The sequence below is a fragment of the Labeo rohita genome, chromosome 1 (genome assembly GCF_022985175.1).
Source record: "Labeo rohita strain BAU-BD-2019 chromosome 1, IGBB_LRoh.1.0, whole genome shotgun sequence".
NCBI classification, from domain to species: domain Eukaryota; kingdom Metazoa; phylum Chordata; class Actinopteri; order Cypriniformes; family Cyprinidae; genus Labeo; species Labeo rohita.
This window is the reverse complement of record NC_066869.1, coordinates 32,437,065-32,464,876: the sequence shown is the minus strand read 5'-3', so window position 1 is coordinate 32,464,876 and position 27,812 is coordinate 32,437,065. Positions and strand designations below refer to the sequence as shown.

The following is a 27,812-nucleotide window of genomic DNA, read 5'->3' as shown; positions in this document are numbered from 1 at the left end:
TAAGACAAAAAAAGACAGATGGAGAGCTTTTAAAATTAGCAAAACCAGAAAGTGTGAGTAAGAAACTTTGGTTTAGTGTCTTATAATAATTCTCTCTCTTTTCCTGTTTGTGTTGAGTACACATTTGTGTTATTGACTAAATGTGAACAGACTGTGAGTGGAGGGGTTTTCCCTCCCTCCGTTTCTGCTGAAGTGGGTGGACGATGAAGCCATGAACTATGCAATCCAGTCCAGTGCTTCAGGGCAGCCAGTAAAGTGTGCACTATTGTGTGCGGCTGAAAAAAAAAAAAAGAAAGAGAGCAAAAAAAGGAGGGGGAAGAAAAGAAACTCAGTCCCTTTGTGTGGAGAGGACCCAGCAGGAAAGCGATTTTGCAATTACTTCAGCTTGCCGGCAAAGCAAGCTTGGTTTCTCTGATCTGCACACACTTACACACTGGACTGTCTCACTGCTTACTGCTTATAGAAGCACATACAAGAGTGAGCGTGTGTTTACGGGCTGCGTCTGGACGCGCTTCGAGAGCTAACAGCAACGCACGGATTCTGCCCCTGATGATGAAAGCAGACGTCAGACTAGCCCATGAATATTGATGCGGAGGTAGTCTCTTCATAGACGGAACAGAAGGAAGCAAGATGGCTGCCCTTTAGGATTTGTTTAAGAGGAGACCTAGACGGTTTGTTGGAATTCTACAAAGTGGAAGGACTTAAAACAAGGTGAGCCAGTTTTCCTGTTCTTGCCCCTTTTCCTTTTGCCCCCAGGGTCTCTTTAATGACTTCAAGCTCTTTTTAGCAGCGTGCTGTCCTTTCTAAAACCGTGAGCTGACATAATAATGAAAGGATATTAGATAAAGCTTCACCAACATGGCTGACATTTTCTGTCTGTCTTTCTCCCTCCCTCTCTCTGTCTCTTTTTTGTTGGCTTGTGCAGACAGAATGTCTTTCAAGCATTTAAATCCCATTTGTCTTCATCATTCACTTTTATCTGAGATGTTGTGGAGTGGACAGCTTTAGGAATGTGGCTGCTTTGAAAAATGGTGATCTTTGTGAGGCTGTTGGCCAATTCTTCTTCAGGCACTATTTCTCAATACATCTCCTGTGCTGAGAGCAAGACTAAACAGTCACACTGCTAACAAAATTATCTTATCTATTCAGTGTCCACCGGCCTTATTGGACATCTGTATGTAGATACAAGAAAGAGGAGGTGTTTTTAAATTTAATATTTATTATATAAAAAAAAATATTTTCTTTTAACATTAGTTTCTTTTTGGTACATTTCTCCTTTATTTGATGTGTGCTTTGGATAAATGTTCGTGTTTGGCTAGGAATAGTCAAGCTCCTTGCTTTCATTGCATTCATCAGTGAATGACAAGCAGACACAAAGACTAGCACAGTCCTGAGGACTGAAAAAAACAAAAAAAAAAAAAAAAAAAAAAACAGAACAGCGTAGTGGTGGAAGCCCACAAGGTCAGAAGCTTTAAAAGAACTGAAACCCAACCCCATAGCACCATTAGCTGAAGGCCACCAGAGAGTGGAATTTTTGCCTTGTCTGATATTAATAGGATTTCATTGTTTATTTGTACACAACATCTCAATTGTGTTTATGTCTGCATTTTATTCTCACAGTGAATTTTTCAATAGAGGCAAATGTTTCAGTTATATTGGAGAACATCAGTTCCCTATATATGTTCTTTGTATAACAATCAATTATATAGGAACAACTTAGTGTTCATGCTGAATTTGATTTGTATTCCATATATCACGCACAGCTCACAGTTAATGGTGTGTTGTAGTGGCCTGCAACATATTTGCATTTGTTTGACATTAAGCTATAGGCTATTGAATATAAAGACTGAGCAAAGATAATGTCAAATGTTTGAATAGCTTAGACCGTTGTATTGAGAAAGTCAATATTTGGCTGGAAATAACCAAGTCTGAACAATGCAGATGTATTTTTATTTTATTTTTGCTTTTGCCATGTAACAATCAAACGTATTAACTCAAGTAAATTATTACAAAAGGATACAGCAGCAACTCTTTTATCTGCACTAATGAATTGCAAATGTTACCTTTGCTTAACTGATTTTAACAGCCCTATTAGGATTTGCATCATAATTGGCTACCGGAATAATACAGATAGAAGACCTGACCCCTTATTTTGTGTATTTAACTTGTGTATTCCAACATTCTGTTTAGATGTTAAGTGTGGAAGTTAGTCCATGCCTGCAAGGGAATCCTTTATGGAGTGTTGTCAATAAACGTGATAGAGAGGTGGTGCAAATGCTAATGTAACCACAGTGAAGGGAGAGATCTGGAGAGAGACAAGTGCCATCACATCTTTTATACTGTATACGCTTCCACCCCAACTTTATGTTAGGAACAGATAATCCTTTGATGACAGTAGTGGTGACACAGCAATACATCAGTCACTAAACATATTCTACTTTAATATAATTATAACGGTTGCGTGTCAATGGCATGGTTTTAGCTGGTGAGAATATACAACATTAGCTGGAACTTATCTGGACTGGAAGTACAGGCAGACCCTTTTCTCTGATAAGAGTGTTTGGTGCAAAACAACAATGTACTTCTGTTCAATGACATGGTAGATCATCTTTGCATGATAAGAAGGCTCTTTGTGCAGTGTAGACTCAAATGATTATGTAGAGAGAGAGAAAAAAAATCCTAAAAAGTTTTATTTGGTTAAATGTACCAGTGAACAAATTTTTTTTCACTTTAATTTTTGTTTTGTTTGTGATTTGCACTCATTGTATTTTCTGCTAGGGGTTGGTGTTTAAAAATCACAATTCCAAACAGTTTCTTCCAAAGGACACACTGTTGCCTTTATTTGCAATGCAAATATGGTATTTTATATCAATTATCATAACCCTTGGTCGAAAACATTTTCTGGCCTGCGCAGTAAATTTAAGTAATTCTTGTCTTAGTTAAAAGCTTATATCTTGTACTGCAGTTGATTCACAAATATTTTAAGCACTTCCAGCATAAATTGTCACAATAGCTCTGATTGCCGTGATTTATATGACACTAGATACACTTTTGTCTCATTCTTCAATACAATCACTGGATGTTCGCATTTCTGAAGAGAATTTCAGGGTTTTGAAATCTGCGATGTTGTCAAGGTTTAATTCTCAGGCGCGAATTGAAGAGCACACTCCACGTGCGTAAGCGCACATGGCCGCTCTGTTTACAAACACTAACTCACAACCCAGTCAAAGGGTTAGATGAAGAAGTGTACTTACACCAGCCAAGAAGGTCACTGGAAAGCCAGGTCACTGACTACGCCAATTTAGAACATTTGTATTCAAAAGACTTTAGCTAAGTTAAATTCATGGCACGTGGCTTGCCTTGTTCCAGCCACCTTCAGTTCTCTGAAAACTACAAATGTCTTGCGGTTAGAGGACTTGGCTGAATATATTTGTAAAGCTCAGTGAGTCACTAAGAAAGATTTTTCATTATAAAATAAAGTAATACGGGATTGGTAGTGTATTTCTGAGAAAGTCACATGTTCATTTCCTTTGAGGTGAACAAAGTGATGATGCACTTATAAATGTGGTTTTCAAAAGGATTCCTCTTCAGTTCCAGCTGTGTGGATTCAAAGAAAATCAGTTTGGTTATAGCAAAAGCGCAGAATGGTGGTTCATAACAGAAATGCTTGATGGTTTTCCCCCGATCAGAATCAAAAAGTATGTCAGGCTAATATAAGAATCACCTGCCACATGCTAATTTCGAAACTGGTGATGTCAGGGCTTATAGGGGGATTTTTGCTTGAGAACTGCTCAGAAGTAAGTCTACCCAGAAGAGGTTTGTTGCATGTGTCTGTGAAATCTTTTGTGTGTGTATTTGGGGGTGCACACATCCAATACCAGCAGACACACTAATCACAACCAGGCTGCTCAAAAGACCAACAGCTTCAGTGCAACAAGGCCTCAGAGTCAAGAAATCTCAAAGGATCCTTCTCATAAAATACTTCAAAAGAGTATTTTCAATAAACTGAAAAGGAGAGAAAGGGGTGTATGATTCACATGTATAGACACTGGCTGGCAAGCCAAAAGTCACGTTGTTGACAGCAGATTTACCACAGAGACAGCTGGATCTCAATGTCATTCAAGACTGTAAACTACCCATAAGCCTTGGATGACATTTCAAGAGGTTAAAGATGAGCGGGGGTCGATCTGAAATTTGGGTCAGACAGTTGGTGTCTCAAAGTGGTCCAATACTTTTCATGTGGTTTTTGTTTCAGAGACCCTGTCTGTGCATTGCATTTCCCTCAGCAGAAAGTAATGCCATATCAGCAGTCTCTTAGTTTGGTGAATAATAAATAGGAAAATACTAAAAGCCAACATGAAATGTAAAATACATCCGTGAAGAGATTCAAAGTGTTGGGTGGATGTTTTTCCTGGAAAATTACACAATGATAATTTTATTTATTTATATTTTACAGCTGTATATAATGTGAATTTACAAGGAATGTTGCCTTGCAGCTCCCAGGGCCTAAGCAATCCAAAGGTGACAAAGACAAAGAAAAAAATAAAAAAATAAATAAAAAAACAATACTTAAATTTCTAAGGTAAGGTAAGATGACAAAGGAACAATGGGATGAATCAACACACATATGGCAAAAATCCCATTATTCATTTATTAATTTGTAATTCAACAAATAAAAAAAAAATACATTATACTGTATTAGTATTATTGGTATTTATTCTGTTATGTAGAATGCACGTACATTTGAAGCCCTATTTGAGACTGCAAAAAACTCCTCTTGTGGGTTTTGTTAATTTTTGGTAGGGGAGAGTGGGGTAAGATGAGCCATTTTTTACTTAGGTGGTCCTCAAGATAAGTGAAAATGAGACAAATATCAAAAGTAATTTCATTTCCTATCATTTTAAATTATCAGAATGTATCTATGACAAGGTTTTCTAAAATTATGGCTTCTTATAAAAGTGTTCTTGTGGCTCAATTTGCCGCAGGTTAGGAGTAAGCTGACCCGAGTCGGGGGTAAAAATGCATCATCTGACTGAATCTGACTCAAACCCATGTGAAATTTTAAAGATAATTTACCTCTTTTAGAATCTAACTTAATAATCAAATTTCATTTTACAAACAGTCATATTTCTTTTCTTAAAGTTAACTTAAACAAAATGAAAACAATCAAACAATGTGTTGAACGCTAAAGTTTTAACCTTCCCAAAGACAGACTAAACAGAGAGTTTGTTGAATAAAATTAAGTAAAAACTGAATTGGAATGAAGGAATGAATGTCACTGAAACTAATAAACATTTTAGTCAAAAGATTCTTGGCATGGTACTTTTTCTGCAATGTCAAACTGGCCATTAGGGACTACAGGTGGAAAGATATATTTAATTATAATGTGATGAAAAGCATCTTCTGGTTCTCAGAGAAGGATTTGGTTCACTTGTACACTGTCCCTATCAAATAAACTACAAATAATATCTATATATATAATAAACTAAACCAGTTGCATAATATCACATTAAAATACCAATTTATACTTCAAAGATATAGTGGGGTAAGTTAAAGTGCTGGCTCAACTTACCCCACAGCATTTGGCTCACTTTGCCCCATAGCTGGCATTTTGTAAAAAAAAAACAAAATAAATAAATAATAATAAAAAATGAAAAAATAGCTAGTTTACCAATTCAGGCTAATATTTAGCTAAACGCTTTTCATGGTTTTATATGTTGATAAATCACCTATACGCATCATAAATATTTTTAGACCTGGATAAATTTGTTTTGATGTAACAGCCATTACAACTGTTATGCTAAAATTTTACTTTGACAAGCCAAAAATAGTTTTAAGTGTAAATGGGTGCCTTTCACTCCTCCCACGTGTTTATTCTTTTCACAGTCTGGCAGAAATGATGGGTGATTCCAAAATACATGGTCACATGACAGTAGAAATGTACAGTTGCCAAGATACAGGGGGTGGGTCAACTTACCCACTGGCCCAACTTACCCCACTCTCCCCTACTGTCAGTAGATCAGAGCATTGGAACCTTAATGGACATGAGCGATAATAAAATTATATTACAGTTCTTAGATATTGAGGAGCTAAATCACTTGCTTTGGAAACAATTTTATATTTAATTAACAATATATAAAGATTTTAATATTGATGCAGAACAAGTAACCGGTGTAAACAGGATAAGGTTAAAAAGTTAGCATCATGAACAGAAGGAATGTTTCATAACTTAGAATATCTAAGAAGAATGCTGTTCAAGAGACAATGGAATGCTACTTTGAAACGACAAATTCAACATGACAAGCATGTCCTTAAGTGCAGAGCAGTAAAATATCTAGACACTAAAATCCATCCTGCCTACAACTGTAGTCAAGCAACTTTTGTTTGATCTAATGATTAGTAGCAACAGAGAGTTCCAGTCGTCCAGTCGTTTAGTTCCAGTCTTTGATGTCCTTAATGCAGTCCACCCACTTGGAAGATTGAGATTTTATCTTAAGTAGAGGAAATACAGAACTGGGTGTTATCCCTATAATAACAAAAAGCTAAAGCCACAAAAAAGTTAGTCAGGTAACCTAAAAAAAACTGCTTTATGCTTTAAGACCTAAAATATTTTTTAAATACTATTTCATATGACTAAATAACCCTGACTATATAAGGTTACACCATATGAGTAGATCTTATAGCCAATAATTGCACATAAACAATTTTCAGTGCACATTTACTAATAACAGCATCGAAATGAAGCATGTGACAAAGAAAATCTGAGACTGAGCATTTTGGAATCCACCTGTGCTACTTTGGACACCTTGTTATTTACACAAACAAAGTGATAATTATCTGAAAGGTTGAATCTTACACCTGCAACAGTCATGCACTAGTAATCACCCCAACCCCCCTATACACAGATTAGCCACAACACTTTCTGTCTCCTCTCTACTGAATGTTGTATACTGCCATGTATGGATAGTACTGCACACTGGAGGTGATTGAAGAGATATGTTATAGGCAATGATACAACTTCACAACCTCAGTAAACAGATCACTGTTAGAAATACCATGGCGTAATAAAATGCACACTTGTAAGTGCAGTGCTCCAATGGTGTCTAATAGGATTTTTTGCTCGGACTCTGCTTGGATGCCAACCATCTGCATGCTAAAATCCATCAATATAATAATATAATAAAATGAATGGAATTAAATGTCTACCAACATGCAGTTCCTTATTAATCTAGCCACTGTGGTGAATAGATAACCGTGACTCTTAGCAAATAAGTGATTATTTGCTAAGAGTCAGCCAAGACATGATGACCTTGCAGCTTTCAAGGCTGGAATATAACTGGATAAACTTTCTTTCCTAGTATTTGGAAATATTTTCAAATTAGTTGTCCTCCATTAAGGTGACTTTTGAACTAAGTGTAGGTGGTTCTTCCTAGTATAAGAAGCAATAGAAAAAGCCATGTTCTCTACTACATCAAGCTTTACAGTTCTTAAATGCACTAAGCAGCAAAAACAGATATGGGGGAGTTAATAAATAAACTGTTTTAGTTGTTAAATCATTTCTAATAAACTGGTGAATTTAATACAGTTTGTGTAACTTTTATGAGACAAGGTAAAAACCTGAGGTGGCAGAATAGCTGATAATTTTCATGCAGTATTACTAAACATGTCTCTTAACATTTTAAGTGATTCCACAACCCATCCCATAATTTAAGTGGTCTCCATCAACCAGCGCTTACATTAATTAAAAGATAGAAATTCTTTCTTCTTATAGCAACTCTTATAGCATCTAGGTGATCTATATAAAGTGTCCAAAAACTGCCATATATATCTATTTTTTTAAGAATAAGCACAACAAGCTAAAAACAAGCTAAATAAAAGACATATTAGGGTTCTTTGGACATATAATGTTTGATCAATTGCCAAGGAAGCAATTTTCTTATCAAAGTGATAAAATGTTGTGTTGCAAAAATCAGTACACCCTCAAGTTACTAAATAAAAAAAAAAAAAAAAAAAAAAAAAAAAATAGTGTAGGTATGAGGCAATTTTTGATCATATACAGGTATGTATACTGAACCAAAACTTTTAAAGACAAGTAATTTCCTGACAATTAAAAGTGTTATATAGCCTACTGAATCATACTCAGACTTAAAGCTGCCAACAATAGAACCACTTGAGAGAAAACTGGCAAGAGATTTATTTCTTAGCATAAAAGTGGACAGTGAGGAATACCAAATTATTGTTTTAACTGTGAAGATATAGCAGAAGTACCACTGACATTCAATAACAATGGACTTGTGACAAAGCTCCTTATAGAATAAGGTCTTCACTTTAAGTTTTCATTTAGTGATGAGTGAGTTTTTGCTAGAAAAAGAGCAGGAAAAATACCACGCAAGTGTCTTAGAGCCGGCAAAAGCTATGAAAAGAGTGACACTTTATCTCACAGAGTATGACACAGCTTGCAGAAGTGACATGGATGGTTGTTGTCACCACTAGAATTACCTACTGTAGCCAAAGCATAATAAACTAATTTTACCTCTTCCAAGCCCCATATTTACAAAATATAGACTTCTGGGAATCCATACTCTTGTCTTAAGAGACCAAGTCAATCATTTCGGATCCAAAAGCATCCAAAATGTTCTGGTGTTGCTAGAGGAGGAGTACAGTGAGAAATGTCTGGTTCCTAGAGTGACACTCAGTGGTAGAAAACCTCTTATATAGGGATTTATGAGTACTGAAGGTGTGAGAGAGTTGTACTTTATCAATGCTGTCATGAATACAAAAACTTGAAACAGAAGATGCGACCCTCTCCTCATTCCCTGCATTTTTTCAACACAACAGTGAAGATATTCATTTTCCCAAGGTGAAAATCCTTCAGTGGACATGTATTTCACCCAATCTTAACACTCTTGAGCAGCTGTGTGGGATTCTGTAGAGACAAGCTGAACAACACTCCCAATTAAAGACCAGGGCATTTAAGGAGGTTGTCCTCAAGGTGTTAAACAGGGCTGATGTGGCATTTTGTTATGAACTTGTACTCTCAGTGACAAGAAGGGTCAGAGTAGTATACTTAAAGTTCTGGAGGACATACTAAGTACTAGAATATTATACATTTGCTGAATTAAATCTAGGGTGTACTCATTTCTGCAATCCTTCATTTAAACAAAATAAGATAATTTACTTATTTTACAGAAAATATTGGCATATATATATATTTTTGTTTTTATTAAGTGTATGTTTAATACATTTCAATTAATATGGTAACATTTTTTGTTGTAATAACTAAAATCTGTTTTTACTTTTATAACTTTGAAGGTGCACTGAATTGCACTGAATTTCCTGTAAACGTACTGTATATTTATTTAATGTCGAATTTAATGTCGTTTTTATGCACATGTAGGTTTCCATTATGTTAGAATTAGATTTTTCTTCATCACTAAGTTAAAGTTTTGTGACAATGCTGTGAACAATTTCTTTTTGAAGAAGATCCATCGAGGGTGTCATAGAATTGATAAAGCATGATAGTTTTTAATACAAACTAAATAAGATTAATCATTCATCACAATGAACCAATCTTAGTTAGTAATCATTCCAAGGTTTTATTCTTCACACCATGAAAGGAACAGGTGAAACGATGAGCTTCATCTATGGTGAAGTTTGCTGCGATGTTGATCAGGCTGTAGAAGTCTCTCTTCACAATCTCCAAATGATGAAGTCTGATGTCACTGACTCCTACATTCAACTGCTCAAATGCTCTTGGCATTCCTTAAGAATGCAAGCAGCAGGAAAACAGTGTGACCTCATCTTTTGTCAAAGTGATAAAAGTTTTAAAAAATATTAAACCCAACTGCAGCTATAGCCCAAATTCTCCCATCCACAGGTTACATTTATGTTGAGGTTTAGTTTTGCAGGTGTACACAGAATGGATGCTATATTTCAATTTACTCTTCAGCAAATGTTTAAACTATATTTGTACTGTAGATATTCTCTTAATGAAATTAATTGTAGCTCAGGCAGTGAACATCAATAAATCATTGCTTCGCCAAAATGTGTAGGGGAAACTGTGTCAGGACTTACAGCGGGAAGCTTTATTAACAAAAGCTTTAAAAAAAAAAAAAAACGCCAACACATATGGCAACCTCAGAAATATTATCTTTTTTTTTTTTTTATCCTTGAGCATTCTACAGGAATATGACTTGCTATCCTTGTTTGTAAATCTGAGCCCCTGTGCAGATATGAATTACATTTAAAGTGAAGAGATGGCTATTGCTTCTCAGCTTTCATGTCATGGTAGTAAATAAAACTGTGTAACATACCCATAAAAGAGAGCTGATCCCACCAGAATCAATGTGCTCAGCACATGTGTTCACTCTTTTGCATTTTCTCTATCTCTGTCCCTCTCTATCTGTGTCAGTCATTCATGCTCGGTTAATGTTTAGAGCAGATGGCAATGCAGCACCAATATAATGATCACCATGGCTACCACGCTCTCTGAAAGAAATTTGCTTTGCACTGAGCACAGTTCATCAAATTAGTCAGATATATTGACTGGTGCAGACAAAAAGAATCAGGGAGGGGGTAGTAGTAGGAGACAGAAGTTGAGAGGAATGTATATTCGTATAGAATGTATAGAAATTGTTTTTGGGGAAGGGAGGTTGTTGTAATGAGCTTAATTACACTGTAGTAATCTATGGCTGTGGTAACTGACAATGCTTGACTCTGAAGCAAAGGGTCAGCAGGTTCAGTCTGCTATGTTATGATGTTAGTTATACAACCTATGCTGAGTTAATTATCATCCACTCTTCTCAAACGCCACCACGCCACTACAACTTTTCAACTAGATTTTCTTTTTTTTAGTGGGCTTAATTATTTTATAGCTAACACAATTATTGGTTGCATCAATGCAGGTCGTGCAAAGGCCGATTGGAGTGAACAAGAGCACAAAGACTTGATTGCAAACAGCAGAGCCACATCTGCCTTCTATTAGTAACAAAGGACAATGGCAGGTCCGACACAGACCTGACTCTTCAGAGGGGACCTAGCTGTGGGTGAAATTACAAACAGAAGTGTATATATGCTCAGCTTTTAAAGTAATCTACCTCTATTCAAATCCTCTCCTACAAAGAGGATTTGAAATGTCATTGGGGATGAACAAAGCATGTGCAGACAAGGAAAAATGAAGCAATTTTAAAAGCATACCACTACTTCTACTATTTTGTTTGTTTTTCTCCATTGCTCTTAAGAAAATTAAAATCCAAATGTGATACATATGCTCAAAACATCACAGAACAAAACTCACAGAGCTCTTCCAAACAGACTCTGAGGCATGTCTTATACCTTCCCCCGTACACATGCTGACTCTCTATAAATACCCGTTCATTTCAAAGGGGTTCTTTTCTCTTTGTTTCCATTCTTATGCTTATGTCTTCTTGCTTCTTATTGAAAATGACAAAATGTCATGGATGTTGGTAGCACCAATAAAGCTCAGGCTGTGGTGTTCAGAGCCCAAGCCAGAGAAGTTTGTTAGAAGAGTTTGTTAGAAACTCTCCTGAGTCATAGGGCTGATGTTTTGAATGGAGTGAGAGTGCACACACACACATTCCAACAGCAGCGTGACACTTGAAAAGGAAAGACACACTGGCCCTGATTATATTAACTGGCTTGCGGTTTCTTTTGTTACTCTTTATAGCTACTTGGAAAATATGTTTTCAAGTCATAGTTGGTGGGTTCAAGTCAAAGTTGTAAATAATTGCCAACAAAAGTTGACTGCGAAAGCTGACATTCTTGCTGAGCTTGTTCCTTGTCAGTATGCCAGGGGAAAATAAGGTATGGTTAATGCTCAAAGGAGAAGAGTGAGTAGGACACTTTTACAGCCCTGCATGCATGACATTTAAAGCACACTTGCACATGAGCTGTATGATCAAATTACAGTGGGAGGAACCAAGAGATGAAGTTTCACTCACAACTGCAGTCAAACATCCAGCAGCAGTGTGTTTACTAAAGCTCAGATGAACAACATGCTACATGATGTTATCTTTCAATACTGTAATAGCCAAGCAAGTGTAAAAGTAAGTTTAAAAAAATAAAATAAACACCTTACCAAGTTTCAGGATTTTTAGGTTTTTTACAATCAAGCCTATTTGTATTTTGGACTGTTTATCAGAGGCCATGTCTGAAACACAAACAGCACAAATCCTGCCTTTCATCATGATTTAGAAACACACTGACATTGAGCATGTGCATCACACATATTTCACACATTTTTTTAAAGCAAAATAATAATCATAATAATGATTGACTTGTTTGTCCATAGTACCAGTTTTTAGAGTGTGAATAATGAAAGACATAGAAAATGTCACTTCCCACTGACCTACTGTATATTTAGACAGCAACCCTGAGGCTAAGGAACTGTTAAATCACTTAACAATAAATACCATTGATGTAGTGGCTTTGTGCTTTTCTTGGATGTATTGGTTTAGCAAGCAAAGCACTGATCCCTTGAACACATTTATTTATTAAATTGGGAGATCACATTAGTTAAAAGAGGATTTGAAAAGAAGGATACTCACAAAACAGGATAGACAAGAAGTTGAATTCAAAGCCACTCCTAGTTGTCAACAGACAAGATAAAGAATATAAGGACTTTAAATGGTTTGTGTTTTAATGTTATGTAAGACTGTGAGATTCACTGAGACAATAAGGCACAGGATTGTTCTTACAAAGCATTTTTAAATAAATCATATTAAAAAAAAAAAAAAAAAAAAAAAAACATTTAAATAAAAAAGGTATTAATCTTACAGTTTTAATTATATTTATGGACACGTCCAATGGAAAGCCATTGTCTGAAAGATATATATAGACAGCCTTCAGCTGGGATCTCGTGCTTTGTCATTCCTGCTCAGAGAGATTTTTTTGTGCTGTTTTCAGTGTGGGTTTATCCAACTGTGTCAAGCTGTTTGGCTTTCTCAGCTGTTGGGAAATCCTGAAATGGCTCTGGAATGGATCCACATTCAAGTTTCATTTAGCACACATGCAGGCTCCAAACCAATCACAATCTCCCCTTCCCAAAGATGATAATAGATGCAATTTTAAAACGTGGATTGTAGCTAGTAATATATCACAAGTCACAGAAGAGTTTGTTTATTTATTTATTTATTTATTTATTATAATAAACTATGTTTTATAAACAACATCAGAAATAACAGAGACCTTAATTGTGATTTACCGACTACCCCATATACATCAACTTAGACACAGTTATGGCCTCATATTACATATATTTTTAAAAAGACTCCAATTTAAGGATCTAGTAGACCAGCAGTTATTTAATTTCAAAGCTGTTTTTAACTCCCACCATTCTGGACTCAAACAGATGGAAAACATTCCATTAAGAATCTGTTACATATTAGATATCCTATATGCCAGTTCTTTCTGTATGGCTCTGTAGATTTGGTTGCAACAAATCTACAATTCTCTATTTTCTACGATATTTTTGACATTTCTAGTTTAATTATTCATAGAATGTATAGTGAAATAGATAATGCTTTTTGGAAACTAATTGAAGAATATAATAAAAGTATTAAGAACATAACATAACTATTAAAAAAATTACATAGATGGTTAAAAATTTTATACACTACACCACCCCTAGACTGTAAACATCTCCGATTTGACTGTAAAGGAAAATGCAAAGAATGAGATTTTCAGCTGAAATCAACATCAAACATTGATTCCAATACTATATCTTGAATAAATCAGTTTGAATAGGTTTAAGATCTTCGTGTTATCTTTAGGCCATTTCTACTTTGATTATCGCAAAATTTTGACAGTCCGGATCACTAATCACATTATCACATTTTCTATGTCTTCCTTGTAGGACGCAGAGAGGGCAGCCTTGTGAATGGACCCAGAGCAGACCAGATGGAAACAGAAAAGACCAGCCATGAGACGGAAAAAAGTCTGTTACTTTCACAAATCAGTGCCACTCAGCAGACAGACCCTCTTCTCACCAAGCGCCAGAATGGAGATCAGTCTCAGCAGTTCAATGGGGACACTAATTGGAGCCATTTCAAGCCCAGCACAGTAGTCTACCCAATGAAAAGTCAACAGGAGAATTGTTCTGGACCTGCTAATACACAGGGGATATTTGATCAAAGCATGTATGAGATGAATGGACAGATGAAACATGCTCTTAGTGAACAGACATTTTTAGATTTTCACCAGCCTAAAAAACTCTGCACTGATTCAGAGGTGAATGGAAATGAGGACCTGATGCTTTGGGATAAAAGAGATGCAGGAATGGAGAAGCGGTTAGAGGGATTCCCTAAACACAATAAGCCAGGGAATTTCGAGATAAAACATAGTAAAAGAAATGGTAACTTTCCCAATGGGGATTTATTCTCACTGTCAAGGAACAAGCAAGTTCCAATGCCCAATGGTGCTACAACAAGCCCACCCTCAGTAAAGGGTACAACTGGTGACCTCTTAGAGAAAACCTTGTCTCAGTATTACCCGGAGCACGTGTCCATTGCACCTCAAACCAACTCATCTCAAGTAGATCAGGTCACCAGCAACCTGCCTGAGCAGGAAACTCCTTCACCTTCATTAACCTCAGGTTTTCCAATTTCACCCCAAACATCTGCCTCCGAGCCACTTGCCAAGGCACCCCCAGAAGTACAAGGCAGCAATGGCTACAATCCAGAGTTTACAGTGAATGGATACTCTAAGTTTGTAGTCGAGCATAAGAAGCCTACTTATCCTCTCTCTGACCTGCCAGATATGGAAACACAACTGCTGAGTCAGGCAGCTTCGGAGTCCAATGTGCCACCACTGGCAGGCATCAATGGTTGCTCACAGATTCAAAAAGATAGAGAAGGCCTTCAGAACGATTCTGAGTGCTTAAGCAAGTCTAAGCAAGATTTTAGCCATGAATCTTATATATTGCCGCCAGTGATGGCAGGAGCACCATCACAAAACACTCAGACAGGTCAGCAGAACCTACAGATTAAGGTGCTACAGAAACAACCAACCGATGAAAGCCTCCGTGACAGTAGAGACTTTTCGTTGCCACAGCAACAGCCACATACAGTAGACAGCAGGTTGACCTCCCAGGCCTGTACATCAGCTTCTCACAATCAACGCAGTGAGCAAAAAAATACACCTAAACCAGATCAGGAAACGACAACGTCAAAGACTACAGATCACTCATCCCAGATGGAATGGATAGATTTAAACTCAACTGCAGCAGCCCAGTCATCTACTGACCACCCCCAGATGTGGGATTTTTTCCTTCCACAGACCCACATGCAGCAGCATACAGTCACACAGAGCCAAAGTCATTGTATAAATTCCATGTCCTCAAACAACTTTCAGTCTCAAAATTTCAGTAATCCTAATTGCCCCTCCTATGAAAACAAGGTACAAGACAGTTACAAAAACTCCCTACCTCCTACACAATTCGCCCACAATTCTGTCTCTGAAGGTCAACAGAACAATTCTGGTATGCACAATCATGGTAACATGCAATTTAACAAACACATGTCCCAGCAATTCTGCAAAAATGATCAAGACCAGATACAATCCCAGAGCTTCCTTTCTCAGCCACCACCTGCTGAGGCTCATCAACAAGCCACCGGAACATTTCCCCATCAGCTCCCTCAGGATAGACCGAATATGCAAGGAGCTCCACAATCACAAGATGTTTCCCACAGCCAGGTAGATGCACCACTCTTGAAAAGGCTTAAAACAGAGGGCTGCCTTCATTCAGAATCCCAGACGTTATCTTTAGGAATAGAAACACCAGCACAAACTCTGTCTAGTCCAACTATAAGAGAAAACTATACATTTCCCGACTCAGCTAAATCAAACGTACAATTCTTGACTAAAGAATCTGAAGCTCTGACAGAGAGGAAACAGAACATGCAGTACTCTCAAAACACCAGTAAACCACAACCAAACCAGCAACCTCTTCAACACAGGGTACATAATCATTTGGAATTTCCCCAGTCTCCAATATCTCAATCACAACTACCACAAGTTTCTAATAGTCGTCAGATACCTGTTCAAACATTTACCAAAGCTGAATTCCAAGAACCCTTTGCCCAAATCCTGAGAGAGTCTCTCCCATGCCAAGGCGCTCAAGGAGATTTGCAGAGGCACGCAGCCTTGCGAATGCACCTTCTGCAGAGGCAACAAAGCCCTAACAACATCAGGCCAAGTATGCCAATCATAAAAAGTGAAAACTGCTCAAGTTTAGAAACCTCAGCTCAACTTCCACCCATAGAAGTGCAGCGTCAAGATCAAGACAAAGCCAAAGTCATGCCAGTGGTAGTAAAGCAGGAGCATCCTTCTTCATCCTGTGAACAAAGCCAGCAGAGGAGTATTCTTGCTACCATGGAGCAGCAGTTAAAACAGTATCAGCTCTCACCTGTGTTTGAAAGAAAATCTATGGTCATCAAGTCACCCAATAAGGTGAAGGTAGAGATGGCTGGGGCTGTGACTGTGCTCTCAACCAGTGCTGAGGGGAATGCCAAGGAGCAGTGCAAACCACAACACTTCACCCCACCTAAAATGATTGAACCTGGGTTACAAAGCTTTCTGGAGTCACCCATGAAGATGCTTGATACGCCAATAAAAAACTTGCTAGATACACCTTTGAAGACGCAGTATGACATTTCACCATGTCATTGTGTTGGTAAGAGGTTTTACACATCTACTTTAGTCTAGTTTATAAAGTTCTGTGTTGTTTATACATTACAACTGTAAGTTAAACTTTGCTTTTATAACCATCTCCTAAAAAATACACAATCCCATTCTCTTATGCTTTAATCCACAGAGCAAATCAGTGAAAGGGATGAAGGCCCATATTATACTCACTTGGGATCAGCACCAACTGTTGCAGGCATCCGCAAAATCATGGAGGAAAGGTATGATATTATAAACTCCGCTCATGCACAAAATGAATGGTCTATTTATATGTTATACTATAATTATATAACTACGTTTCCCTTTGACAGATCTGGATTGACTGGAAGTGCCATTAGGATTGAAAAAGTTGTGTATACAGGCAAGGAAGGCAAGAGTGGGCAAGGGTGCCCCATTGCTAAATGGGTAAATACAATTTATTTTCATCCTGTGTGTCCTCTTTTTTTGTGTGCACATATCTTGTATTGCCCCTCTTTGTCTGTTAAATATTAAAGCATGCTTGTTGGGTGTCTTATCAACAGCGCCCTCTATGGCATTAACATAACACATGTCTGATTTCTGTATATTTTCTAAATATATGTGTATATATGTTGTGTAGGTAATACGGAGGGCAAATGTAGACGAGAAACTCCTTGTCTTGGTACGAGAGCGGGCTGGTCACTCATGTGAGACATCCTGTATAGTAGTGGTTATCCTAATTTGGGAAGGCATATCAATCAGCCTGGCTGACCGTCTCTACTCAGAACTCAGTGACACTCTAACAAAACATGGTGCTCTAACCAACCGCAGATGCGCTCTAAATGAGGAGTAAGGACAAATGCTTATTATTGCTTTTTCACAAACACAGTGAACATTTGCTACCAAAAAACACATTATTAACAATTCACAACAAATCTAAATTGATAGTTTTAGGTCTTTGTATTGCTACATATGTACTACCAACATAAATAGCATATAGTTTGTTGCTGATTACAATTTATTTAATAGCTTCAACAAAATATAAAGTCTTAGATATTCTAAGGTATGTTATTTGTCTTCAAACTCAACATTCTGTCATTTCTATCATTGTCTTTAGGAGAACATGTGCATGTCAAGGTTTTGAACCTGATGCCTGTGGGGCTTCTTTCTCATTTGGTTGCTCATGGAGTATGTACTATAATGGCTGCAAATTTGCTAGAAGTAAAATCCCTCGAAAGTTCAAACTACTTGGGGATGATCCCAAGGAGGTGAGATGCTCACACACAAACACACAACTGAATTAACAAAGTGCATACAAAATGAAAAATAACAGGAGTGTTGTTATTCCCTTACAGGAAGAGAAACTGGAACAAAATCTCCAGGGTCTTGCAACTTTAATTGCCCCTACATATAAAAAAATGGCGCCTGATGCTTACTCCAATCAGGTATATACTTAGGTTCTCAACACTAGTTGCAGTAGTGTTGTAATATATGAAAGCCTCAGCTTTGGAGCATCTGCCGAAGAAAGCATTCAGAACTAAATTTTAAGTTTAAATGTTACATTTCTATATCTATCTATATTTGACAGGTGGAGCATGAACACAGAGCCCCCGATTGCCGACTGGGTCAAAAAGAAGGACGACCATTTTCTGGAGTTACAGCCTGTCTAGACTTCTGTGCCCACGCGCACAGAGATCTTCACAACATGCAGGGGGGCAGTACTGTGGTAAGAATTAAATGCTTACAATAGAGTGCCCTAAGACGACTAATAAAAAGCATTCACCAAAACATTGCAGAGTTTAGCTCCAACTCTAATAAAAATTCACCTGCCTGTAGCCTCGTAGCAACCCTTCAGACCTTGATTAGCTTGTTCAGGTGTGTTTGCTTAGGGTTGAACCAAAACTCTGTAGGGCTGCGGCTCTCCAGGACTAACGTCTGTCACCCCAGATTTATACTTTGCTTTATACCATGTAGGTGAAAAACTAAAGGTGGCTGGAACAAAGTAGTGTATAAAATATTAAAAAGGCCAAACATCCTTCTCTACTCCTGTTTTAGGTTTGCACACTAACACGGGAGGACAATCGTGAGATTGGAAAAATTCCTGAGGATGAGCAGCTACATGTGCTTCCCTTATACAAGGCCTCATCCACTGATGAGTTTGGCAGTGCTGAGGCTCAACTGGAGAAGACCAAGACCGGTGCTATTCAGGTGCTCAGTGCTTTTCGTAGACAGGTGCGTATGCTACCAGAGCCTGCCAAGTCTTGCCGGCAAAAGAAGCTGGATGCCAAGAGAGCTGCAGCTAACAAACCAAACAACCCCAACACACCTAACTCCAAAATGGACAACACCCAGCAAGCAAAGCAGAAACAGGCCGCTTATGAGAATCCAGGCCAGAACACAACTGTAACAGGTACAGAAGCAAAGATTCAAAAACCAATACTCAAGTTTATTCAGTTAGAAAAAAGTTGATAAAATGATTTATATGTCCAAGTAATGGAAGAGATTCCAAGTGTTTATCAATATTTCAACCGAAAGTTTACATTTTGGTCTAATCCTATTATTTCTTTCAGGCCCAGGTAATGTGAGAACAAATCTGGACTCTGGGCATTTCCCACTTGCTCATGGTGTCCATCAGCCTCAGCAGCCGCATCAGCAGCACGCACAGTCTAGTCCTAACCCCTCTTACACTGTCCCACCGTTCTCTAGATTCTCAAATCCATCAGGAACGTTCTCAAACACTTCTAAATCAGCAACCCCACATCCTCAAACCCCTTCTTCTGCTGGTCCTTATCCCTCTCCTTTACATGCACCCCACTCTTACATGAATGCGTCTAATGCGCCCACCCCGTATCCCAGGTCTCTTACACCCAACCCTCTCTACCCTGGTTACCAATGTAATGGAGGACTCCCCATGGACAACTACCACCCTTACTACTCTTCCAATCTAAAGCATCCAGATATGTATCATCCCCAAAGAAATTCACTGTACTCTGAGCAGCAGTACAATGCACCTCAACATTACGGGGTCAACTACCCACCACACTATGGAGAGCCCAGCTTGCCAGCCAATGGTTATGGCCCCTGTAACATGAAACCTGGCATGCACTCTATGGGACATTACCCAGGTTATGCTCCTAATATGCCACCCGATGCCTTCTCTAGGCCTCCTTCAGCCCATCTACATTTGGACTATGCAGCTATTGGAAAAAGCAGCCAGTTTGAAGCTTACCCCAAACCTCGTATGTCCCAGAATCCTCAGATGTTTCCCCCAAATCTAAATTCCTTAAGTATGCAAAGTAATAAAGATTTAGAGATAAACATGCGTGGAGCAAATGGTATCTCTCAGGTGTTTCCTCCTTTGGGTACCGAATGCTTCAACCCGAACCAACCTCCAGGTCTGAGGCTTCCCAACGAAAATGCCCTTAATCCCATAGTCAAACAGGAACCATTGACCCAGACTTCAGAACAAAAAGAAAAGGAGGATGTGTGGTCTGACAGTGAGCACAACTTCCTTGACCCTGAGATTGGAGGGGTGGCAGTGGCACCTAGTCATGGGTCAATCATTATTGAGTGTGCTAAGCGAGAGCTCCATGCGACTACACCGCTCAAGAAGCCTGACCGCAACCATCCCACCCGTATCTCTTTAGTGTTTTACCAGCACAAGAACTTGAACGAGGCAAAACATGGACTGGCTCTGTGGGAAGCAAAGATGGCAGAGAAGGCCCGAGAGAAAGAGGAGGATGCTGAGAAGCATGGTGCTGAAAATACATCCAGCAAGAGCAGTGGAAAGAAGGTGAAACGGGAACACTCAGAACCTTCTGAACCTTCAGAGACTCCGTATAAGCAGTTCCTTCTCATGCTTACGGAGCGGTCATCATCCTGCACTACCAATACATATGTAAGCACATCTCCCTATGCCTTTACCAAGGTGACTGGGCCCTACAATCAATTCTTGTGAAACCCTCCATAGGTCCAGAGCATTCACAAACACAAGAATAACAGGGGCATCAGAAAAATGAAATGGTGCTACAATATTGTGTTGCAGACCTCTGTGCCACTGGCCAAATGACCCATAACGCTTGCTCAATTTGTGTGAAGTTACTAACAGTAGATAGATTCAGTATCCTACTGTATGGAAAGGCAGATCATCAGTGGGTTTTTTCATGCTCTTAAGAAGTCAAGCTTTACTGTTGAATCAATTGGAAATATTTATTTATTATTTAATTACTCTCTTATGATAACACACTGTTCTTCATCCATGGTGCTTACAGTCCAACAAATCTGGACATATTACTGGAAAGAAATATTGGGTGACTTTTGTGGCTAATCACTTTTTTACGGTGCTAGGGAGTTTACTGAATGCAAATGTGTTTTCAAATGCCTTTCTTCTACAACACACAACAAAACACCTTGTATAATATTTAATAGTTATTTTGATTGAGCAATTAAAAAATATTTTGCTTAATTAGTGTTTTAGAGGCACTTTTTAATAATTGTGAGGGTAGTACTTTCTGCCTTCTGATCTGAAAGACAATTCATTACACTGCAGCCATTTTAGTTTCACAATGTGGAAAACAATAATGACGAACTCCATAGTGGACAGTCAAACTTGGTTTATCAGCCTTTTAAAGAATTTCTCTGGTGCTTACACAATTTCAGAAATCCTTTATACTTACTGTATGGTGAGCCACTGAGGGTCAATTTTATAAGAGTAATGTTCTGATTCACAAAAACTGTGACATTTCAGAACACTGAATACTGATACTTGGAGTCATGAAAAACAATGGTCAATATTAGGTCATCAAAGCATGCATCAAGGAACACATAACAGGGTTACCTTTACATCAACGTCACTGTTTCAAAGGCAGCTGGCTTGGCTTGCTGTGGCAGTTATTACATAATGCAACTTTAGCTGTATAAACAAAAAAAAAAAAAAGTTGAGATTTGTACAGTAAATTATTATTATTATTTTTTTCGAATGTATGCTTAGGTAATAGTTTAGTAAATATGCGTACTATTTCTTTGGGTTTGAATTGATCTTATTTCAAATGGTGCTACTTGACCTGCTATACACATAATGTGAGAATTTCTAAGAGTGTTGAGAAGGCTTATGAATGACGTAGAAAAACCTACTTATCATATACCTCAGAACTAGTTTGGCAATAGAATTATAATACCAAGGTGTTTCTGTTCTTTTATTTCCAAACACTTTGTAGCAAATATAATACAGGCCATCATTGATGCTAAGTTCATTTCTTACTTTCTTCACATTTGATCTATTAGAAAGTACTACTTGAACTTCAAGTTTCAATGGAATTGCAAAATCAGGGATCTATCAACTCATTTCTGTGCATAAACATCACTTGTGTTCATGTTGTATTCTCTAAATCAGGTTTGAGCCTTTGCATTTTAAATCGTTCAAAATTTTTTGTATATACTACATGCATATCTAACTTTGTTATAAAACTAAAAGAATCTGAATTTGTGTACTGTCGAAGCATAATTCTGATAAAACTTTTCAAGAAGTAATTTGAACATATTTTAACATGCACTGATTTAATTAAAGGGAAAGTGTCATGACATACAGTATAAAAAGCAATGCATTTGCTCTTTACTGAAAGGTTAGACCAAGTCAGTTAAACTAATGTGCACATCAGTTGCATATGTATAGGTTGAGGCTAAATGTATTTACAACCACTAAACATGGTAAAGCCTCTTACACAACCCTGTCCATTGAATCAAATTACACATGTGATGAGTAACTGGTAATGAATTATATACAACTCATTCCGCTCTACTATAAAAAAAAAATTAAAGCACTTCATTTTTTTTTATTTCAGAAATAATACAAAAAATGTATGTAAATTCAAAATACGTAGATTATTGTAAATTAAATAGATTATGCCACATTGTATATACCACATGCTTGCATTGCAGAAGTCTAAGTCCATGTTTTGTACAAAGTTTATTTGTTAAAAGTACCATCACTCCACACATATAATAATCATAGATTTTGCCCCTAAAATCTTTGTCTTGTTGGTATTCAGGTCACCTAAGTTTTTTTTTTTTTTTTTTTTTTTTTTTAATACAACAGCAAAGTTTACAGTTTTTTTTTTCTATTAGAAATCACTTTGATGTACGGACTAGTTATAAAAGAAGCTTCCAGTTTTGTAGTTTAAATTAGTTGATAAATTTCAGTGTACAGAACCCAGCTTGGGTAGCAGGTTGTGTATGAAGCAAAAAAATAAAAATAAATAAATAATGGGGTGGCTAAAATTTAGTGAGTGACAAGAACAGCCATACTTGAAGATGCTTCGGAGAGTTTCTAAGTGGAGTCAACTTTACTTGAATGACTTTCTGACTTCAACTAACGAACTGGGGTGCACAACTTTTACATTAAGCTAGCTGTTTATGTACATCTGTTGGTATTTTGCCATTAGACACTAAAGGTTTAAATGTGCTATTTTCTGCCTTTTTTGTATTGCTTCCCCTTTTCCCTTCAAATTTGTAATGCTTAAAACATTGAATTAAGAATGGCTTTGAATACTGTAAGTATTGTAATGTACTGAAGAACTGAACGCAGTTTATTTGAAAGCTGTTTGTTATGATTTGTTATCATTCCTAATATTGCTGAAATGTGGGTTTTTTTTAATAAAAATTATATTTATTTCAAGCATTTTCTGTAAATTGTGCAACTTTATTATGTTGACTCCTTTAATGATTAAATAGTTAAACTAAACATATAAAATGTTTTTATTTATAATTTGCAAATGGTACAATTACAAACAATGCTTACAAAAGTCTTTGAGAAGTGTTGATGTGTTATTCCTTTACAACACTTTGATTTTATAATTGTTGTATGCTTATCATTATTTTAGATCACTAACAAAAACACAATGAAATCCAAGAGTGTGAAACATTTTTTACAAAATGGAATTATAATACATTTAAAACACAATTCTTCTTTCAGTACTTAAAGTATTTAGGGTTTTTTGTTCCATATTTAATTAAAGTTACAACTTACACACCATTTTTTGTAAATGTATTATCAAGGAAAACAAAGATTGATCAAGTTTATTTTCCATATACTAGTTCTTGATTCTGATGGCACACATTTCCTGAAAAGTAGTAGAGCACATCTTATTTTTTAACAACAGTTAAAGAACTCACATTCATGCTACAGAGTTTGATTTCTCGGTCATCTTGCTAAGACAAGCTCTTCATACCCAATTTACTTAATTTACAGTGGTTCCTAATTTGTCAGAATAGGTATATAAATAGTAATAGAAATAGAAAAGAAAACACATGCACGCACACACACCTAAAAGTAAAACCTCAGGTTGTAGAGATTTACTATTTAACCTTTAACATGTGAACATGAGCTTTGGCACTGAAACGTGCATTTTGAAATGTTAACAGTGAATACAAAAACATGATCCAACAATCCACCAACATTACTGCAAAAATAACTTTCTCATTTTAACCCATATATAAGAAATGAATGAGAAGTGTGTGCATGTGTGTGTGGCGCTTGTGCCAGTAAATAAACCAATGTTTTAAAAAAAATAAAACATTAATGAAACATAAAAATCTTTGCACCAGGGACATTACAGAACCCATGTAAAGGCATCTTCTGGCCTTTTCTACCTTGTTTTGAGATCACACTGCAGAAAGTGAATAATCTTTTATTTTGTGAAGAAGTGCCATTTGTCCACTGCAAAATAGAAACAACAAGTTAACAAAGTCATATAATCTGTAAAAAAAAAAAAAAAAAAAAAATAAAAAAAAATAAAAAAACATTTATAATACAATTTTACCTTCAGAAGATACTGGGAGGGGTTCTCCATATTCTGCAGCCTACAACAGCAGAAGATTATTTGTCTTTTGTGTAATGGCAAAAATAAGCTAGAAAGTTCTGATATGATAAGTACTCACAGCTTCAACTACAGCACTGGCCTCTGCATCACCGCATTTGAATGGACTCTCACACAAAGAAGTGTTCTGGCTAAGAAAGAGATGGATCAAAGTAAATTACAATGTCCCAAGAATGGTCATTAAAACGACTAGAAAATATCAAAAATTGAAAATGTAGAAAAACTAAAAAAAAAAAAAAAGAGAGAGAGAGAGAGAAACCTGAAATAAATATCTAATCAAAACACTTACCACACAATTTCATCACCTTTCATCTTTTTTCTCATCACTAATGCTTTCCAGTAGCTGTGTGTTGATTTTATGACTTCTATGGCAAAGTCCTAACACGATATTAGCAACATTAACATTAGGTGATCATTAAATGGATTAACACTTCTCTCTCATGATTAGTCTTCTGTGATACAATACCTTATCCTTAAACTGTCCATTGAACGCAAACTTGTTCTCAGGCTTCCCATCTGGCACTTTATATTTTTTAAACCAATCCAGGGTAGCCTCAAGGTGACCAGGCTTAATCTTTCTCACATCTTCAATACCTGTTAATGATACGCTAATTGAGATTACACAGTCATAAATGTAGATAATACAATAACTACAATTTTTTGTAAATATTACTCACTGTTAAGGCTCGATGCATCAGGGTCCTCTACATTGATGGCTATTACCTTCCAGTCAGTCTCTCCTTCATCTATCAAAGCCAGAATTCCAAGAACTTTAACCTGAATCACCTGACCTATCACACACACCTGTGACACAGAAATACACAGTGGCTTACTTGTAATCAATAACCAAGCTGTGTTAGGAAAGAAGAATATATTATGCAAAATGATAAAACACTGTAATACATGGAATAATTGGCCAAAAATGCCACCTACACAGTTAGAAGCAACAAAAAATTCATTCAAACTGTCAAAGAGGTATACAAAATAACATGAGGACTGACTGAAAATGCATTAAAGATCATTTTTACAGAAGTATTCATTTGAAGGTTTCAGTGTTTTAAACTGAAAGCAAAACTTAGATTAAGGATTTTTTATTTTGTAGAATACAAAACTGCTTAACGGCTTAAATGATTTCACAAGATACCACATTAACCTGCTATTCCACCCACCTTGGAGCCAATCTCACACACGTCTATCGGATCATTGTCTCCACAGCACATGGTTTCCTTGTCAGTGTGGTTGGGATCTTCCCATGTCTTTACACATTAGCAAAAATAAAAATACTGTAAGTGTATTATATTACTGTAAGTGTGACAATGAATTAACAATACTATATATATTGTATTTAATATATTAAATACAATATATATAGTAGAGATATTTATCCAATATATCACCCAAAATCTTTATTTAAGACACTCCGTGGTTGTTTCTTATTTATACACTTGTGCCGTCAAATTGTTGTGTAAATGCAAGATATATATATATATAAAATCAAAATGACAACATCACCTGTGGAAGCGCACCATAGTTCCAAATGTAACCTTTGTGCGGAAAAATGTTAGCAACATATCGCAGCTTGCCTTTCTTCATATCTTGCTTAATCGGGTTTAATGGTTCTTTTGTTGCTATCTGTGGACAAAGGAACTTAATGTAGCATGTTTCTAAAAATGCTGTGCTTAAATATGCATTCTGCTTAACATGCATTGTAGACTTACGCGATTATATGGTATTTTTTATCATTATTATTGACAGATTAATCTGCCCTTTGTTTTTGTTTTCTTTCCTCTTTTACTACTTTTTTATATTACTATTCTTATGTAAATCTTATATTGAATTAGTTTTCTTATTTTTTGGCCAAATGAGCCAACTGATCAATCAAATTAAGAAACAGTAGTTACAGTATACGGGGTACAGTAGTTGCTGGTCATCCTGGCCACAGTCAGACACTAAACAACTCTGTAAAAATATACTTACCTCCATCTTGGCATTTGACCAACGAGGTACTTCTACAACCATATTAAACAATATCTGTTAAAGACAACACAACATTGTTAGCGTCTATTTTGGACAGTAAGGTCCCAAAATGTGTAGATGGATGAATGGTTACCTCATTCGTTTTAAACTTCTTTGGTGGAACATCACATTCCTGATATGTGGAAAACATATGAAAAAGACTGGGTAAGAATTGTGCCCGTAATGTTGATGTCAATTAGGTGATTCAATTAATTCCTAGTTTATTTATTACAATACACCAACCTGTTCATCAGCAACATACAGAGGAATGTCATGAAAAGGGGATATGTACTTTCCATCTGAAGTTTCTGCAAAGCAAATGTTACAATCTCTAACATTCATCCGAGTTCAATTTATCTTAAGGTATCAATGAAGTATTCTCTAAACTCTGTAACTATGTGTTTGAATAGGGTTCTTATTCCTCTTTCGTAGACTTCTTATTCCTCTTTCATAATTCACAAAGAGACTATTGCTAGACCATATGTATGAAGTGTAAGGTGTACAAAATAACACGATAAATAGGCAGATTAAACAGTGGAATCATTTGGTTTTAATCTGAGTGAGTTCAACAGTAAATGCATGCATGTTACGTCTCTTGCTTATGACGTTCACAGCAATCTCCCGCCGATAGTGCGGATAAATCCACAGCGAGGAAACATGTTGTATCACCAGCAATCATGTTATTTGAGAGGTGTGGGGGTTGGGGGGGTTTATAATGCTCATTTTTATGAATGACATTAAAAGGTGAGAAGGACAAACTTACTCAAGTAAACTCTGTAGTCAGTCGAGTTTGGTCGTCCTCTCAGCTCTGTTAGGTAATGCACCATTTTTGTCAAATGAGTGGAAGCAGCTGAAAATAAAAACCTGCTTTTTCGAGAAGACTGTGAACAGAGGAAGGCAGCGGACAACCTCGTGGCAGCACGAATAAATGAACGCATTATTTACATCGACGTATGTTCCTGCTTGCGTTGAAGCGTCTCACACATTTACGCGTCACAAAATCTTTTTTAGATATTCCATACTGCCACCTATAGCCAGAAGACCGTACTTCACAATGGGTTAGCCAAAGTACTCAAGTATGTAAGAATAGGTGTGGATATTACCTGGGATAGGAGGATTGTATTAAATTTAGGTTAACTGTTCGTATGTTTTATACCTTTCACTTACTGTTGTTTTATTTATTTATTTAGGATTAGAGTTATTTAATTTTAAAAACAAAAACAGCTGATGAGTGTTTTCAATAGGGGGTGCTCTTTGTCTATC

At 36.8% G+C, this 27,812-nt stretch overlaps 2 protein-coding genes across 2 annotated transcripts; one reads left to right on the top strand and one right to left on the bottom strand.

Moving 5' to 3' along the window:
• The first annotated feature begins 85 nt into the window (after positions 1-85).
• tet2 (tet methylcytosine dioxygenase 2) lies at positions 86-22,740 on the top strand. Its single transcript, XM_051121193.1, has 10 exons — positions 86-711; positions 13,874-16,690; positions 16,832-16,922; positions 17,013-17,106; positions 17,300-17,508; positions 17,777-17,927; positions 18,015-18,104; positions 18,248-18,385; positions 18,715-19,069; positions 19,230-22,740. The coding sequence occupies exons 2-10, from the start codon at positions 13,918-13,920 to the stop codon at positions 20,615-20,617; spliced, it is 5,289 nt and encodes a 1,762-aa protein (XP_050977150.1). The 5' UTR covers positions 86-711; positions 13,874-13,917; the 3' UTR covers positions 20,618-22,740.
• On the bottom strand, positions 22,713-27,565 carry ppa2 (inorganic pyrophosphatase 2). The gene is made up of 12 exons (XM_051121636.1): positions 27,313-27,565; positions 26,793-26,857; positions 26,644-26,682; positions 26,511-26,564; positions 26,046-26,165; positions 25,703-25,789; positions 25,211-25,337; positions 25,000-25,127; positions 24,823-24,911; positions 24,595-24,664; positions 24,477-24,516; positions 22,713-24,373 (listed from the first exon to the last, which is right to left on the bottom strand). The coding sequence occupies exons 1-12, from the start codon at positions 27,485-27,487 to the stop codon at positions 24,345-24,347; spliced, it is 1,023 nt and encodes a 340-aa protein (XP_050977593.1). The 5' UTR covers positions 27,488-27,565; the 3' UTR covers positions 22,713-24,344.
• Positions 27,566-27,812: the final 247 nt, after the last annotated feature.